Here is a 19016-nt window from a genome sequence, read left to right as displayed (position 1 = left end):
TAATAATCAGCTTCCGAAGAACAAAAACAAGAAATGTACAACTACTGTGTCTGTAAAATGAGGGATGACTCCGCAAATGTTAAAAAAGGCAAAGAATTATTTTATCTAGTAAGAAACTGGACGCAAAAAAATTAGATGAACATGCAAAATGCAGTTTTTTATTTATTTATTTTTAGTGCATATCAACAGCAGTGTGATGTGTTACTCACATTAAACAAGAAAATGCTGTTTTGTGAATATGTTTTACTGAAATATTACTAGGACTAATACGCAAAAACAAAATATTAAAGATAAGTATACAAGCAATATGGAATTCTAACTCATAATTGGATAAAACCAGCACTGTATTAACATTCTATTTCCAATTTCATATTAAACAAAAGTAATGATTCTAATTAATACAATTTTATGATTTGTAACGTAGAACCACTACCAAAAGGCATCTAGAATTACTGCAAAGAAGTGGGCTTGAGGGGGAGAAGGAGAGAGACCATTCCTACAAATTAGTCTCAGTTTTCTAACTAGGGCTCTCCTGCACTCATTACAGCATTTAATACTGCTAAGACTTTGCTCACCTATATGTACCTTTACCATTTTCTCCTCTTGCTCATAATAATGGTTCTTATACACTTTACCTTGATATCTCTAATGTTGCATGTACCCTATGTTCATAATTTTCCATCCACCGTCATTACTTCCAAGCAGCCACTTAATACCACAATTTCTAACCCAACTGTGCCCTCAGTTCCACATTACGGCACCCTCAGAATCACACTGCTGTTTTTGCCTTATGCACTGTAGTTCTAGCATATAGATAAATATAAACTTTTTGTGAAACATTCCCACATGGCATAAGAGATGTTAACCTATTTCCTTATGACTGTTTTCATTTATATCTGTGTGTTTGTCAGTTACTGAAGCTCCATTTAGCTGTTCTTATATTGTTGGTCCATCAACTGAGTAACTGTTTTTATTTCATTTCGGGCTGCTAACTAGTTCTCTTTCCAATCTATTTCATTCCAAAATATTTGCTGTTTCCTGCAATGGATCCAGAACTGCTATTCACCATGTCATTGGTAAAAACCTAAGAATAGGGACATCAATGCTTCTCATGTCTTGCACGAGACTCTAGGCAGAACTGACCAAGACATTTTGGGAATGCAAGTGAGTATGTAAACAGCTCATTTTAAACAGACAACAAGAGAAACACATGATAAATGACATATCTGAACTCTTGCTCCATAATCTTAATCACAATGTAAGGGTACAATCTATTCAAAAATATGGTTGTCAGTAACATTCAGCAGCTACTGCAAAACCAAAAGACTTACTCTGATAGAAGTATTTGAACCAAGTTCTCATGAACACCACTGCATCCTCAGGCTGCATGCTCAAAGAAATTTCAGAGAAAAAGAACAAAGTCTGAATAATAAAAGAACATTCTGATTTCTGAGCTAAAAACTCCAAGCTTGTTTACCTGTACCTTGATGGTTATCTAAAACCACATCTTCACCCCCACTGATAGTGCTGAAGTGATGCTCTGACAATTCATGTGCAGTCCTGGCCAGCACTGATTCTATTCTTAACTAGAGCCCAATTTCTTAACTAATTGGACCGCCCATAAATGTTTCACTTTAACTCTGCTTTTCCTGTTTCACTCTCAACAGTTACAACACACAAACTGATTTGGATGTATATACCATAATGAATTTTATTTATGTTTTAACAATATAAGGAAAATGCAGATTGCTGTTAAACGTACAGGTGACATGTTACATTGCATTTAGGCACTACAAAAAGACACTTACACGTTAGTTTTCGACCACAGCTTCCATTACAAAAGGAAACACACACACATTCATTCATTCACACAAGCGAGCACACACCTCACATACATACGACTAGCATCTCCAGCAGCTTGGACCAGAATGCAGCTTCACGTAGAATGGAAGCAGCAATCTAGAGGGAGTGTGGAAGGGGAAGGGATAGCAGTGTGTGGGTTGCAGGACAGAAGAGTGATGTTTGGCAGATAGTGCAAGGGCTGGATTGCCAACAGACAACGTTGAGAGGCCGTCGGCAGGGAGATGCAGATGGAAGGGGGAGGCAAGAGGGAAAGTGAAAAAGGAGAGGAGTGAGGAAAGGTAAACATGAGTGGGTGTATTGGCAGAGGGCGGCAAACAATGAGGGTGGGTGAAGAGAAGAGGGAGGGGGTGACAGTGCAGAGGGGGTGGGAGCTGTTGGGTAGAGGACATGGTGACATGATGTTGCTGTAGGTTGAGGCCACTATAATTTCAGGAGTAGAGAATGTGTTGCAAGGATAGCTACCACCTGTGCAGTTCAGAAAAGCTGGTGGTGGAAGGGAGGACCCAGATGGCTCAGGCAGTGAAGCAACCATCGAAATCAAGCATGTTCTATTCAGCTGCACATTGTGCCACAGGATGGTCTACTTTGCTCTTTGTCATAGTTTGGTGGTGGCCCTTCATCCTCTTGGACAGCTGGCTAGCAGCCAGACCAATATAAAAAGCTGTGGAATGACAGCAGCAGAGCCGGTGTATCACATGGCTGCTTTTACAGGTGGCCCGGCCTCTGATGGGATAGGATAAGCCTATGATAGGACTGGAAGAGGAATTGCTGGATGGGTGAATTAGGCAGGTCTTGCACCTGGGTCTTCAATAGGGATATGACCCCTGTGGCAAAGGGTTGGAGTTGGGATTGGGAGTGGCATAGGGATGGACTAGGATGTTGTGGAGGATAGATGGGTGACGGAACACCACTTTAGGAGGAGTGGAAAGCATCTTGGGAAGTATGTCCCTTATTTCAGTGCATGATGATAGATAATCAAAGACCTGGTGAAGGATGTGGTCCAGTTGTTCCAGTTCAGGTGATATTTGGTAATAAAGGGGGCACTCCATTGTGGTTGATTCTTGGGGGACGGTCAGAGGATTGGAGGTGTGAGGTGAAATGGCATGAGGTCTGTTTGCAGACTAGGTCTGGGGGATAGTGGCTTTCTGTAAAGGTCTTGGTGAGACCTTCAGCAAACCATGCAAGGAAGTTCTTGTTACTGCAGATATGCTGTTCCTGGGTGGCTATGCTGTGTGTGTGAGATTTATTTATTTTTTGGAAGTGATGACAGCTGTCGAAATGCAAGTACTGTTGGTAGTTAGCAGGTTTAATGTGGACAGAGATGTGGACGAAATCATCAGAGAGGAGGAGGTCATCGTTTAGGAGGGTGCCCACTGGGTTGTGGAGGGCCGGGTGAAGTGGATGGGAGAGAAGGTGATGAGGTTATGTAGAAATGAAGATTGGGTGTCTTCGCCCTGACTCCAGATCAAGAAGATACCATCAATGAACCAAACTAGTGGTTTGGTCTTCTTGGAGGCTATGAATGTCTCCTCTAGATAGCCCTAGAATAGGTTGGTATAGGAGGGTGCCATCTGAGTGCCCATGGCTGTGCCGGGATCTATTTGTACACATCCCCTTCAAAGGAGAATTACTTATGACTTAGGATAAAGTTAGTAAGGTATATTGAGGAATGAGGTAGTGGGTTTTGAGTCTGAAAGACACTGGGAAATGTAGCGTTCAATAGTAGTAAGACCATATCCAAGAGAAATGTTGGTGTATAGGGAGGTGGTGTCAACACTGACGAGTAAGAATCCAGGAGGTAGAGAGGTGAGGATTGTGGAGAGACAGTGAAAGAAGAGGTTGATATCTTTGACGTGGGAGGGTAGATTACGGGCAACTGGTTGGAGGTGCCTGTCAACGGTGGCCAAAATTCTTTAGTGGTGGCACTATAACCAGCCACAATGTGTCATTCAAGACTGCTGGGTTTGTGAATTTTGAGGAGCATGTAGAAGGTGGGTGTGCAGTGCATCATAGGGGTGAGGAGGGAATGGATTCAGGGGAGAGGTTCTGTGGTAGGCTTAAGGGTTTAAGCAGGGATTGGAGATTATGTTTTATATTGGTATTACTACCAACCAGCTGTCGACCAGTATGAAGAGCCACCGCCAAACTGCGGCCAAGAGAAAAACGGACCACCTTGTGGCACAACATACAGTTGAACATAACATGCTTGATTTCAATGGCTGCTTTACAATCCGGTCCATACGGATCCTTGCCGGGATTGATGACCCAGTAGTTTAGTTGCTTTAAACACACGATAACATGCATCATCACTCCTCCCTCCTCTTGTCCCTCATCCTCTTTATGTGCCACCTTCTGCCGATGCACCTGCCCCTCTTTTCCCTTCCCCACTCCTTTCGTTTGTTGCCCCCCCCCCCTCCCCCGGTCCCCATCTCCTTGGCCCATATCCTCCCAAAGTTGCACCTATTGGCAGCCGAATCCTTGCACGCTCTGCCAAACAGCGTTCTTCATTCCCACAACCCATATACTGCTATCCCTTCCCCTTCTTCGCCCCCTCCAGATTACTGCTTACATTCTACATGACAGCTGCATTACAATCTGAGCTGCCAGAAACAGCAGCCACACGTGCGTGAGATGTATACATGCTTATGTGAATCAATGTATGTCTTTTTCCTTTTCTGATGAAGGTTGTGGTCGAAAGCTACTGTGTCAGTGTCTCTTCATTGTACCTATCTGCAGCTTGTCATGCCATCTTTACAGTAAGTACTAATGTGCCTTTTCCTGATGTTGCTGATATTACAGCCTGGTGTTTCCATTATTTTATTTATGTTTCTCTGACAAACAATGAGAACACCATTCACCTGTAGAGTTCAAGGTCTTCATTAAAAAGTGACGACACAAAAAGTATAACTCTGAATGTATAGACGAATTTCTAAATAGCGTAACTGAAATAATGAAGGAAACAATATCTGCCACAAAAAGGTGCTCTCACACATTACAAGCTGATCTGGTAAGGACCTCCACAAAGGATACTGAGTATCTCAAAACAGCCTGACAAAAAAAGAAACTTAAACAAAAATTAGTACACACTGCACTTCTCAAGTAGATGCCATTGTTGAACTTACCCTCTTTCGTTTGAGCATTTGTGATCTGCAAGTCAAAATCTGTGTTTTTCCCAATTCTCTTCTGGTGAAGAATTGCCTTTTTTAAGTCTCGTACTGAGATATGAAGGCCATCAAATGTGACAGTATCATACTCAAGGGCAGATTTAAATTTATAGTGAACAGACATGATATCTTCATATCATCAACAATAGCCTACGTGTCACTTCTAACAACAAAAAAAGTTTCTGAAAAGAAAAAAAAAAGTATCACTTAAGTGCTATGAATGTGAGGAACATAAAACAATGAAGTTAAATAATTAAATAATAACATACCAAACTGGCAACAAAAATGCAAAATCTAATTTTATACAACAAAAAGAAGACAGATCATATCATTGACAAAGTTGAATATAAAACATTTTTCTCTTCTGATTTCTACTGACAACAACCAACTGCAGTGTGCATCTGATGCTCTGGGAGTTACTAAGTAAACATATAAATCATGAAATGCTCAACTGAAACCACTTGCATTTCATTATCTGTGCCTTAATCAACTCAAATAATACTTTAACTGCAATCCACAGTCACGGAGAGTACAAGAGAGCCAACATTCATGCAACGATCAAATTTTAAAAAACTGGCATTAATTGAGTCCTAACAGGCAGTATGCACCAATTTTTAGCAATTCTGAAATTAATATCTATTAAAACAAAGTCACATCAACTTGAAGTTTAGCTGAAACGGATAGTGTTTTATGAGGCATGGTCCTATTAAAAGGTCATACATCCTTTATTTCCTCTGACCTGAAAACTGGCTCACTCAGCTAGTTGGCAGACAACATACAGTTCAGTGTAGAACCTGAATCAGAAGCGACTTGATTTTCTTTATCTAAATATGCTAAGTATTGCAAGAATATCTCTCTAATTCCAACCAAACAACCATGCTTCTTGCATTCAAGGCTGTTACATTTCTATAACATTTCTTTTAATAATGCCACAAACGAACGCTGGGTTAAAAAAACTACACTTTTAAGAACAAAGGAATTGTTCCATTTTCACATTTGCAATGGTGTACCATATGGTGCCCAAAGGTTTACAAACTCTAATCCAAATTTAACATTTACGTGTCTAACCCCAACACCAGAGTTATTTTTAAGAATCTAATGTATTTATAACACAGGCAACTGTGAGAATAAACAGTTGATAAAATAGTAATGGGACTTCAAGTTACCTCCTTACAACAAGGAAGTTTTTCACAAGGTCACTCTATAGGGTCCCACTGCCACAAAGAGAACACGTCAACAACATTGTAATTAACAAGCAAAGATGCAATTCGTGTATCAGCTCTGAAACTTTTGATCACAGAGATAAATGAAATAATGAAAGATATACAACAATCCACGAAGTAAAAATGGCTGGCTGTTCATTGGATTAAAAAACAATAAGCCAGAAATTCTGCAAAAACTAAAACCTAATACAGTAAAAGCTCAATATACTGCAGGTTCAGGTAAAATGCACTTTAAAAATCTTATTACTATCTCAATGAAGCTCTTCTGTTGTCTTACTTATCCCTGCAACCTTCATGCCCTGAAAACAATAACCAAAAGAGACACAAGTAACTGAAGTCAACCTCAGGTTTGTGTTCTTATCACTATATCAGGAGTGTTGCTTGGCAGAAATCTGAATACACAGGGTGATTATAATTATTGTTAAACTTTCAAAACACTGTAGAACTAACAGCACTGGTGAGAATCACGTCAAATTGCAGCGAAATATTATAGGAGAAGGGGGAAACGTATGGTAGAAGAAAAAAAATAGAGTGAAAATTGATGAATAGATGGTGCTGTATGTGTCAGAATATGTACATGAAAACACCTGTCATGCGCACGACCCATTGAAGTTGGTATATACATGCCGGGTACAAGGCTTTTCCTCCTTTCACGTCTGCAATGTTCACCATGACTGTCTCAATGATGAAGTATCGTGCTCTGCTTGTAAAGCTGTACTACAAGAATGATGACTGTGCATAAGTCACTCTGCAGAGGTTCAGCATATTGAAGGGTTTGAAAAAAGTGTTGGTCTGATGACTGACGTGGGTCTGGAGAAAAGATTCGGAAATTCGAAAAGACAGGTTCTATTTGTGTGCAACCTGGCAGAGGGAGGAAATGAATTGATTCAATGTCAGTGAAAGCAGTGGCCACAGCAAAGGAAGAGACGAGCGGCTGTGTGCAAACGTGTAGTGCACGGAGAATTGTCCGAACATTGGACATACCCGTGAGCACGGTGCGTAAAATCCTACAAAACATCCTTCTTTGCTATCCATTCAAAATTACCCATGGTCACGAGTTGCTTCCCACTGATCTGCCAGCAAGAGAAACCTTTGCTTTAGAATTTCCTGCTCGCATGGATCTGGATAATGAATGGCCGGGGAAGATTTTGTGGACAGATGAAGCCCACTTCAATCTGACAGGGTATGTCAATACACAGAACTGTCGAATGTGCGCCACAGAAAATCCACACACAAATCAAGCAGAACCACTGCATCCTCAAAAGATCACTGTGTGGTGCGGGTTTACGGCATCATTTGTCATAGGGCCATATTTTCTCAAAGAGACAGCTGCTTCAGGATCTGTTACCTGTACCATCACTGGTAAGCACTATGAGTGTCTTTTGCGCATCCACGTCATTCCAGCTCTCCAACAGCATGGACGTGTGGATGGCATCATTTTTAATGCAAGATGGCACACCTCTGCCCATTGCAAATCCAATTAAGCAGCTGCTGAAGCACCATTTCAGAAATGCTGCAATTATCAGCCATCATTTCCCTACAGCCTGGCCGTCCCGATCAACTGATCTTTATCCGTGTGACTTCTGGCTGTGGGCTATCTGAAAAATGTTATGTTCAGTGTTCCGACTGCAACTCAGCTGCATTGAAGGCATGCATTGCGCAACACATTCTGAATGTTACCCTACATTACCCTGGAAACACTTTGGTCAGTTACGGAACATGCTGTTTCTCAATTTCAACTTGTTGCAGGAAAAGGTGGACTGCATATTGAACATGTTTTGCACCACTTACACAGAAATTAATAATCCGATTTGATTTTTACTGATGCTTTGTATGCAGTTTTTGCCTTGGGACAATTAAAAACCGATGTGATTGGCGCTTTTTATGCGGTTTTTGGCCTCAGGACAATTAACAACTGATGTGAGTGATGCCTTTTATGTGGTTTATGGCGTCAGTACAACTGAAAACCAATTTTTCGCATCCGATGTGAAATGACTTTGGCGTGGTGGTTGGGCTTACGTAACTAACAATATCACACATGTACACCCACGCAGTCTGAGTAGTGCAGTTTGTTTAATATCAAACCTTACGCATTGTTATACAATTCATTTGCCATTTTTACTCAACCACTATTAAATCACGAAGCTTACAGCGGCATCTACTGCTACATTTTATAACTATTTATTTTTCTCCTTCCGTACGTTTTCCTCATTCTCCGATAATATTCTGTTGCAATTTGATGCCATTCTGTCCAGTGGTGTTATTTCCACAGTGGTTTCAAAGTTTAATTATAATCACCCTGTACATCACAGGTTAACACTGCAACACAGTCAACGAAGTGAGTGCTAAAGCAGTCAGAGATTAATATGAAAAGGAGGAGGAGATTTAATGAGTATAGAAGATGTTCCCAGGACCCATGAAATATTGAATAATATACACAATATAAACAACAAGATTACATAGATGAAGAGATAAGGGAACCAAACCACATTCATCTGTTGCACCAGGCGACAATAAAACAGTACACATAGAAGAAAATGACTGAAATGTCTTGCCAAAAACAGCCAATGGACGTCTTTACCATTAAAAAATTGACCTTTAGCAATTAAGCAAAATAAACACCATCTGGATCACAAGTTTTTATTCTCTGACAACCAGTTTCAATCAACACTCCAGATCATCTTCAGATGTGGCGCTGAAAAGTCCAGTGGGGGCGAGGGGTGCGTGGGGGCGAGGGGTGCGTGAGGGCGAGGGGTGCGTGGGGTGCGTGGGGGCGAGGGGTGCGTGGGGGCGAGGGGTGCGTGGGGGCGAGGGGTGGAGAATAGCTGCCTAAACTGGAGAAATATCATTTAAAAATGGAGTTGCATAATCAACCTCTTGCTCATATGCATTATACATATTTCTGTCGTAAAATGACTATCTTTATTCGTATCACTGTTCAACATACAGTGTGTAACTAAATTCCATTTACATACTTTGAGAACAGGTCCCTTACAGCAAAACATGAAAAGAAGTCTAGTAAACGTTGGCTCTAAAATGCATAACTTAAGAGCGAAGAGCACTTGTTCATCTTTACTACTGTGAAACATACTGAAGAAGCACTTATAGCTCTTAAGAAATGCATTTTGGAGCCCATGTTAACTAGACATCTTTTTCTTGTTTGCTTGTGTAAGGAACCCGTCCTCAAAGTCTGTAAAGGGAATTTAGTTACACCCTGTACATATTACTGCAATTATTAGTAAAGACGAAAGGATGTGGGTTTTAAGGGAGAGGGAAAGGAGTCATTCCAATCCCGGGAGCGGAAAGACTTACCTTAGGGGGGAAAAAGGACAGGTATACACTCGCACACACACACATATCCATCCGCACATACACAGACACAAGCAGACATTTGTAAAGGCAAAGAGTTTGGGCAGAGATGTTAGTCAAGGCAGAAGTACAGAGGCAAAGATGTTGTTGAAAGACAGGTGAGGTATGAGCAGCGGCAAATTGAAATTAGAAATTAGCGGAGATTGAGGCCTGGCGGATAACGAGAAGAGAGGATATGCTGAAGGTCAAGTTCCCATCTCCGGAGTCCTGACAGGCTGGTGTTAGTGGGAAGTATCCAGATAACCCGGACGGTGTAACACTGTGCCAAGATGTGCTGGCCGTCCACCAAGGCATGTTTAGCCACAGGGTGATCCTCATTACCAACAAACACTGTCTGCCTGTGTCCACTCATGCGAAAGCTTCACAGTGTAGGCAGGTGTGTATGTTTGTGTGTCTATCGACCTGCCAGCACTTTCGTTTGGTGAGTCACATCATCTTTGTTTTTAGACATATAATACCTCAGTTGGACATGTGAAGTTGTTAGTAGTATGTGATGTATTGTAGGAGACCTGTTTGTTTCGGGAATGTGGTGACTGCTCCAGTAAACAGGACAAGGGGGAACTCACCTTACAGATACCCGAGACGGGAAATATAAGGGCGTTCAAAAAGAAATGAGCCAGAGGCCTAATTACATAAACCAGTACCTCAATGTTAGAAGAACCTGGCTGTTGAGACACTTGTCCCAGTGTGACACAAGGCGGTGAATGGTTCTCTCATAAAATTCCCAGGACTGCGGTGTTAACCACTTCAGCACATACAGCTGGACGTTGTCATCCAAGGTGAATCATTTGCCCCTATGCTGACGTTCTTCTTTGACCAAGATGCCCCCCCCCTCCCTTTCTGATTCACTTCCTGCAGCGTAGGGGGACAACAGTGAATGCCCAGCATTACTCACCAAGTGATCAAATCCAAACAACCAGACAATCTCACCTGTGGGGTCACTCTGCTCCATGACAATTCAAAGCCTCATACGAGCAACACAGTTGCTGCGCCCCTGCAGAAATTCAAATAGGAGACTCTGCCATCCTCCATACAGTCCAGACTTCGCTCCCTGTGATTACCCCATTTTTGGTCCCCTTAAAAAGGCTCTGAAGGGCAAATGATTCATCTCTGACGACGACGTCCAGCTGTATGTGCAAAAACGATTACCATCGCGGCCACAGGAATTTTATGAGACAGTCATTCACTGCTTTATGTCACAGTTTGACAAGTGCCTCAACAGCCAGGGTCAATACTTCTAACATACATGTACTTGTTTCTGTAATTATACCTCGAGCTTCTTTCTTTTTCAATGTCCCTTATATAATTAATAACTCTTCTAAAGTTACACATGAAATGAAGATGGAGAATAAACAATTAATCAGTATCATACAAATATCTGAAGAAACTGCAACTATGTATTGCATAAATGAAGGGATACGCAGGCTCTTAACAACTGTGCTTAGTGATTCACTGCTATTTTTCTGAGATCTGGTTGGCGATTCTCTCACACGAAACACAAGGTTATCACTGGCATGTAAAGAGCATGAGTGACATATTTTACAAATAAGTCCACAAAAGTTCCAGTTCTAAATGAACAAAGAGAACATGACTCAGTATATTCATCACTGACAATATACAAAATTTTTCAACAGCTGCATTCACAGAAAGAAGAGGGAATCATTTTTATAGTGGTGCCCCTAACCACATCAAAAATCACTACCAACTATTTTTCACTGATCAAAGAAAAATTACCTTGGGGTGATGTACAATGCCTGCTGAAGCACCCAACTACAAAATATATACTTTTCAGCATTCAGAATGCCAGGATTTTACAAGAGTGGTGAAGTCATGCACAACAAAAGCCCTCATCTTGTTGCCCAAAGAAGAATTTGAAGTCTATCAACAGAAATAAGAAGAAAATGTCTGATGACTATCCCTGTGAAAGAAATTCAGAAGACACTTATATGGACAGAGAGGAAAGGTCAAATTGATACTGCTCATATAAGTTTGGTACTGGAGGGCAGCGTGGAGGGTAAAAATCGTAGAGGGAGACCATGAGATGAATACACTAAGCAGATTAAGAAGGATGTAGGCTGCAGTAGGTACTGGGAGATGAAGAAGCTTGCACAGGATAGAGTAGCATGGAGAGCTGCATCAAACCAGTCTCAGGACTGAAGACCACAACAACAGACAACATTTCAAGGAGGAAAAAAAGAGGAAGAAATTTCATTTGTCCAAGCAAGATCTCAACTACAACAGGAAAATGTTCATATTTACGACTTACAAAGAGGGATATTTGTAGCCAATACAAATGACTGATCACTGGATTGTATATGTTACAGGTATCAGATGGAAGTTAAATGAAATCATAGAGAACTAAATGCTATCACACAAGGACTAGCTGCTGGACTTAGACATCCAGCTGCACATCAGCAACATTATTTTAAACACTTACTTCCAATCTCAATGTTTTGAAAATGCTGGGTTTGTCAGTTCCTGTTGATACCGATATTGATGAGAATTTAAACTTGAAAACGCATATTCTGGAACTCCTAAAGCAACTTAGTTCAGCCACATTTTCATGTAGAATCACAGTAAACCTTTGGTAGAGACAAATCAGTAAGCTGACATACTTTGCACTTTTTCAGCTTAAAGAAAGAGAGCATTTATTGTTCAAAAACATGCTGTAAGAATACTATGTGGTGCTGACATGTTAATAATTATCATAATTATTACCAGAAGAAGCACAAAAAGGGGCGCCCAATACTACAACCAAAATTTTTGATCACTTGCCAAGTGATACTAAATGTCAGACAGATTGAGAAGTAAAATGTAGAAACTAACTGAAAAAGTTTCTCTTTGACAACTCCTCCTATTCCATAGAAGAATTTCTCTTACTGTAAAGTATAAAAGGTGATGAGCAGGATTTATATACACACATCCGTGTCAGATTTTTTTTTTTATTTAGACGAAAAAAAAAAGAAGCATTTCTGAACGTTCAGCATGTAGTCATGTTTACAAATTAATCTGTCATGTGAAATGTAAAACAACTTATTCTACGTCATTACGATTTACCGTGCAAATCCATGGAATATGAAACAAACTATTAAGATGATATTGACTCAGTTGAACACAAATTTAGTTCAATGGATTCCTACTTGCATTTCTAAACAAAGGACATAAAATGCTATTATCTGGAATCTGTATTGCATATTTATTGTAGAAGCCTTTAAGACAATGAAAGTAGCATATATCAGACATTTGCAAGAAGAAGTAAAATGTTGAGTCAAACAAGCTTACATTACGATTTCAGGAGACTAGTATGTAAGAATATTCCTGTGAGCTATGGGGTATGCAGTGTAGCATAGAAGTTAGTGTCGCTGGCCGATGTGCTGCGGGTTGCCAGTTTAAACCTCAGCACCGGCAGTCATTTACTGGAAGTTTTTTGAAATCCTTATGTTTGTAATATTTGCATGTTCTGGAATATTAGAAATTTGTAAGCAGCACTCTCGATCCAAGAGTACAGTTCTGTTCTGATTGTACACTGGTGTTCATACTAAACATGTTTTCAGTACTGAGTGTTGTGCTTCATGGACAATCTGCTTCCAGAGTTGGACTTTTGCGTGGTTACAACATGACATTCTTTGGGGTGGTGTAGGGTGGGGGTGGGGGTGGAGGGAGGAAGCACCGAGTGCTTCAAAACATCTACGTTGCCATGGAACCAATTATGCAATGTAAAAGCTATTGCCTACATGGACAGGAACTGGAACAGAGGCGGTATATCTTTTCCGAAGTCGGCATATTCGGGATACCAATAGATTACTGGAACACGTGAGGCAATACTGACCTTACAGCTTTCTCTTTCAAATTCTAATGGTGGCAGGGGTAAAATACAGGGAGCGAAAGGCTATTTACAATTTGTACAGAAACCAGATGGCAGTTATAAGAGTCGAGGGACATGAAAGGGAAGCAGTGGTTGGGAAGGGAGTAAGATAGGGTTGTAGCCTCTCCCCGATGTTATTCAATCAGTATATTGAGCAAGAAACAAAAGAAAAATTCGGAGTAGGTATTAAAATCCATGGAGAAGAAATAAAAACATTGAGGTTCGCCGATGACATTGTAATTCTGTCAGAGACAGCAAAGGACTTGGAAGAGCAGTTGAACGGAATGGATGGTGTCTTGAAGGGAGGATGTAAGATGAACATCAACAAAAGCAAAACGAGGATAATGGAATGTAGTCGAATTAAGTCAGGTGATGTTGAGGGTATTAGATTAGGAAATGAGACACTTAAAGTAGTAAGTGAGCTTTGCTATTTGGGGAGCAAAATAACTGATGATGGTCGAAGTAAAGAGGATATAAAATGTAGACTGGCAATGGCAAGGAAAGTGTTTCTGAAGAAGAGAAATTTGTTAACTTCGAGTATAGATTTAAGTGTCAGGAAGTCATTTCTGAAAGTATTTGTATGGAGTGTAGCCATGTATGGAAGTGAAACATGGACGGTAAATAGTTTGGACAAGAAGAGAATAGAAGCTTTCGAAATGTGATGCTACGGAAGAATGTTGAAGATTAGATGGGTAGATCACATAACTAATGAGGAAGTATTGAATAGGATTGGGGAGAAGAGAAGTTTGTGGCACAACTTGACCAGAAGAAGGGATCGGTTGGTAGGACATGTTTTGAGGCATCAAGGGATCACCAATTTAGTATTGGAATGCAGCGTGGAGGGTAAAAATCGTAGGGGGAGACCAAGAGATGAATACACTAAGCAGATTCAGAAGGATGTAGGTTGCAGTAGGTTCTGGGAGATGAAGAAGCTTGCACAGGATAGAGTAGCATGGAGAGCTGCATCAAACCAGTCTCAGGACTGAAGACCACAACAACAACAACAACAACAACAACAATGGATTACAAAGCAGCAACAAGTCAGATGAACATCAGTCATCCATCAGATTTTCCGGAGTCGATGGTCAGGAGCCAACTAAATGGCTGAAAGGATTCAACCAAGATGCCACATACAATAGGTGTCATGACGTAATATGTTTTGGCAGATATGTACTTTTATTTGCATGGCACAGCCCAGCAGTGGTCCAGGAACAAACTGGAAAAAATTTGATGAATGACAGAAACTGACAAAATCTCACACTTTGCGATAGGCATCACAGACGACCCATATCAAGCTCTTCCAGTGCAGGAAATCATTGAAACCAAGGAATTCATCAAATGTTGGCGGTGCAAGGAATTGTAATGGAAAAGAGTTGGATGAAAGAAATATGAACGTCTACTGAATGTGGTCCTATGGCAGACCACCACAACTTTGTCTTTCTGATGTGCCAGGTAGTGATAGAAGAGATGCAGCATTTTATGGTAACCAAAACTGGCAGATCAAATAAGCGTGAGATAGTTTATTTTTATTTATTTACTGCATTTTAGCCTGTTGTTTACAATTTAAACATAGGCTGTATTGATTCTTACATAAATTATGCAATATACATAATTAATTCCTACAAACAAGGGATAGCAGATATGAATTTGTGTGTCAGGAGGCAATAGAGATTGTTGAAGGAAAGGTGTGTTGATCTTTAGCACCTATCTCCACCACCTGCTCAATACAACAGGAAGAACAGACTCTGCAGACATGGACTTATGCCACCATAAAACAACCACCCGGCATTTGACTAGTGCAGATCACCAACTCCTCTGCCACATATAATGCCCCACAGAAGAACAGACATTTTAGAGGACAACACACGAGTGTTTGCAGTGTGGATGTCCTGGACACTTTGCACATTACTGCAGAGGAAGAAGGTTAGTTTTCTACAACTATTATGCTGCCAGATGTTAACAATCACAAAAATTCTCTTCACCAGGGCACCATAGGTGAAAATCCTACATGGACAGCAGTCACCAAGATATTGGGAAATCTCACTGATTTTATCAACAGCCATCTTATTCAGGCATTAGATGACCACAGGCTCATTCAAATACTTAACATCGCAAGCTATGTAATGTTCAATGACACAATGCAATTTTGCTGAAGGTCCCTAATGGAATATACGTAGAGCCGACAGAAATATGTATTGATACAGTAACTATAGTGACAGAGCACAGCCTTCAAATTTGTCAGTTTAACAAACTGTAGTCATGATGTTATTCTCAAAAGAGAATTCTTGCAGGTGTCACAAGGAGTTATACACTACGGAAAATCACAGCTTCACATTTATGAAGCTATTTCAACAAGCACACATAACAAAGATTTCTCTGGGTGCTTGTCTGTTGTTGAAGACATTCTTATCCTACAGTCTTCAGTCTACATCCACATCAACATTAACATCTGGACTCCACAAGCCATCTGACGTAGTGTGTGGGTGGTACCTTGTGCACCATGACCACTTTTCCCTTTTCCTTTTCCAGTTGCATAACATCTGCAAGATTGTTGGTAAGCCTCCGGGTGGGCTCAAATCTAATTTTATATTGATGGTCTTAATATGAGGAAGCAAAACATTGGTTGACTCTTCTCTTCATTGAGACAGAGATGAGTTAAACAGTGAAACTATTGTTAAGACAAATACCTAAGAGAGCCTTAATTTTCACTTCCGTTCTTCTGTATATCTATCTTGTGAGCAACTTGAATGCATGAAAGGTTAAGCTGACTGTGCAATACTTCTCGCACTTATCTTCCCTTGCTATCTTTGGAATTGTGTGGACCATATATTTCCAAAATCATGATGGTATTGTCTCCAGATTCATAGATTCCTCACACCAAGTTGGACAGTCATTTGGTTGCCACTTCCTCCAATGACTTTATAAATTCTAAAACACTGTTATCAAAGCCTCTGCCTTACTTCATCACAATTCCTCCAAAGCTCTGTTAAATTCTGACAAATAATGTATCCCTTGTGTCTTCCATATTGATTCTCATTTCTTCTTCTATACTGTCATCAGAAAGTTTCTCCCCCCTCATAGAGGCTTTCAAAGTACTCTTTACATCTATCTGCATTCAATAAGTAATGCAACACAATTTTTTCTCAGCCCATTTCCATTGAATAAATGTCGAATTTGTTGTGGGACATTGTGGAATATCCCTGCTTCAATCCCCATAGTTTCATGAAGCTCCGACAGGTGGCGATATTATGTGCTGCCTTCAAAACGGCGTCTGTAACAGATTTGCATTAAAAGCACAGAGCTGTCACTGAGTTTCTCTGGCGGGAAACCAGAGCATCGCAGGTGCTTGCAGAATGTTTATGGAGACTTGGCATTCATTCGAGGTGACTGACAGATCATAATCAATGAACTTGCTGCTCAACTGCACATCTGACACACTCTCCACCAGTTGGGGTAATAAAATATGTCTGTCAATGAGTTCCTCATGACCTAACCTAAGACCATAAAGAGCAACGAAGAACCATCTATGCAAAATTGATTGTAATTATAGGTTGTTTGTGACAATTTTTTGTCAAACACCAGCTCATGCAATGGAACAAAGGTTCGTCAATTTGAACCAGAAACAAAACGGCAATCCACGGAGCGGTGCTACACCCACTCTCCTACAAAGAAAAAGATTTTAAAAAATCGAAGCCACACCCTCAGACAGTAAAGTCATGATGGTCTGAAGGGGTTATTCTGTTTGGTGTCCTCCCTTATGGTGCAACGATCAAGTCTTAAAAGTGTATTCTGCTACCCGCTGGAAATTGATGAAACAACATCAGCGTGTTCATCGCCATAAAAAATGCGAACAAGCTTCCCTTCTCCATGGCAACGAAGAGCCTCACACAAGTCTGCACACGTCAGATGATCACAAAACTTCACTGGACTGTTCTTCCTAGCCACTCTATAGCCCAGATCTTACACCTTCCAACTTCCATTTATATAGTAACTTGACGGATGCACTCCACGGGCAGCAGTACATGGATGACAAGGAGGTATTGATGCAGCCAGTAGAGTGGTACCATGCCGACATACAGGCCCTCCCAGTAAGGTGGCATCAAGCCACTGCACTGAATGGGGATTATGTTGAAAAATAGGGTTTTCTAGCCAAAACAGTGGGAAATAATATGGTGTACTGGGATCCTGACTACAAGCAATCTACTTTCAGAGAAAAAATGTGTTGCTTTAATTATTGAACGTCCCTTGTGACATTGAAATTCCTCTTGCTCTCGTTGCTTTTAATTTCAGCAAAGGTCATTTAGATTCTCCTGTATGCTGAATCAGCCCTTCCGACGAGTGCACTTATTCAATTTCTTCCTACTTTTCCTGCAGCCATTTAGCCTTGGCTTACCAACACTTACTATTTCTAAATTGAGTTATACTGCTATATTACTGTCTCTTTCTTCACATTTTTGTACTTCTTTCTTTCATCAATGAATCAAAGTATTTCCTCTTTTACCCTATATTCTTTGTAGTTGCCTCCCCTATACCAATATTTGTCTGTCCAACTTCTGCGATTGCCCTTTTTAGAGGTGGCCATTCCTCTTCAACTGAACGGCCTAGTGTGGCCATTCAGTAGGGCAATATCTACAGCTTAATGCACCTCGTCATTCTCCAGTGTTTCAGTATATCATTTCTTTCTACTATGATTTTTTCCGGCAACTTTCTTGAACTTCCATATTCTTTCCATTACTTAATTGTGACTGTGATCCGTATCAGCTCCTAGGAAAACTTTATAATCCAATATCTGATTTCAGCTCATCTCTGTCTGGCCATGATGTACTCCAGCTGGAATCTTTCCCTTTCCTTTACGCTGTTACCAAGCCTAACTCCATCTTGTGTGTTTCTAAACAGTATTTTCAGTATCACTTGCTGAAATTTATTGCAGAATTCAATCACTCTTTCACCTCTCTCATTTCTACTAATGAACACTTATTCTCTCATGACTCTGGATTATGTTCCTTCCTCTACCACAGTGTTTCAGTGATTCATAATCATTAGGTTTACCTCTCCCTCTACATACAGTTTACATGTTCAATATCCTTGTATACGGTAGAAGCATCAGTCTTTGACAGTGCTCCAGACATTGAAAATTATCTCAGTTTTGTTAAATAACAAGACAAGGATGCATAAGAGCAATTTTGTGCCTTATTATGTGGCAACATTGCAGGTTAGCAGATCCTAAACACAGTTGTTCATGAGGGAAAATAATTTGTGAACTAACTGATGGTCTGAAAGCAATTTCACTGTTTTTGCAAACATTAAAGTAAGGCTCTTCTTTAATGCACAATGTGTAACATTTAGAAGTTTAAATTTAGTGTTACATTGGACTGATCAACGACACTGAAGTGAAGCAAACTGTTAAAAATACGATCAGATTTAGTTGTTTATTTTAAGAGAAGTGTTCAGTCCCTGCTATTAATTTTAAAGAGGGGTGTGTAAGACTAGTACATCATTTTGTGTGATGTTCCAGTCTTTGCCAACGTGAGG

General features: G+C 40.4%; 1 protein-coding gene across 5 annotated transcripts in view; it reads right to left on the bottom strand.

Annotated features, from left to right (window-relative positions):
* The window catches only part of LOC126163168 (E3 ubiquitin-protein ligase RBBP6), a 382937-nt gene that overhangs the window by 340289 nt on the left and 23632 nt on the right, over positions 1-19016 (bottom strand). For all 5 annotated transcript variants that reach the window (XM_049920115.1, XM_049920119.1, XM_049920117.1 and 2 more), the window contains exon 2: positions 4986-5209. In XM_049920115.1, coding sequence (XP_049776072.1) covers positions 4986-5151 — 166 coding nt within the window. In that variant the 5' untranslated portion in view covers positions 5152-5209. The remainder of the gene's footprint in view (positions 1-4985; positions 5210-19016) is intronic.

Source organism: Schistocerca cancellata, chromosome 2 (genome assembly GCF_023864275.1).
Source record: "Schistocerca cancellata isolate TAMUIC-IGC-003103 chromosome 2, iqSchCanc2.1, whole genome shotgun sequence".
Taxonomy (NCBI): domain Eukaryota; kingdom Metazoa; phylum Arthropoda; class Insecta; order Orthoptera; family Acrididae; genus Schistocerca; species Schistocerca cancellata.
The sequence above is the reverse complement of the archived record's forward strand: the minus strand, read 5'-3'. Positions and strand labels throughout refer to the sequence as shown.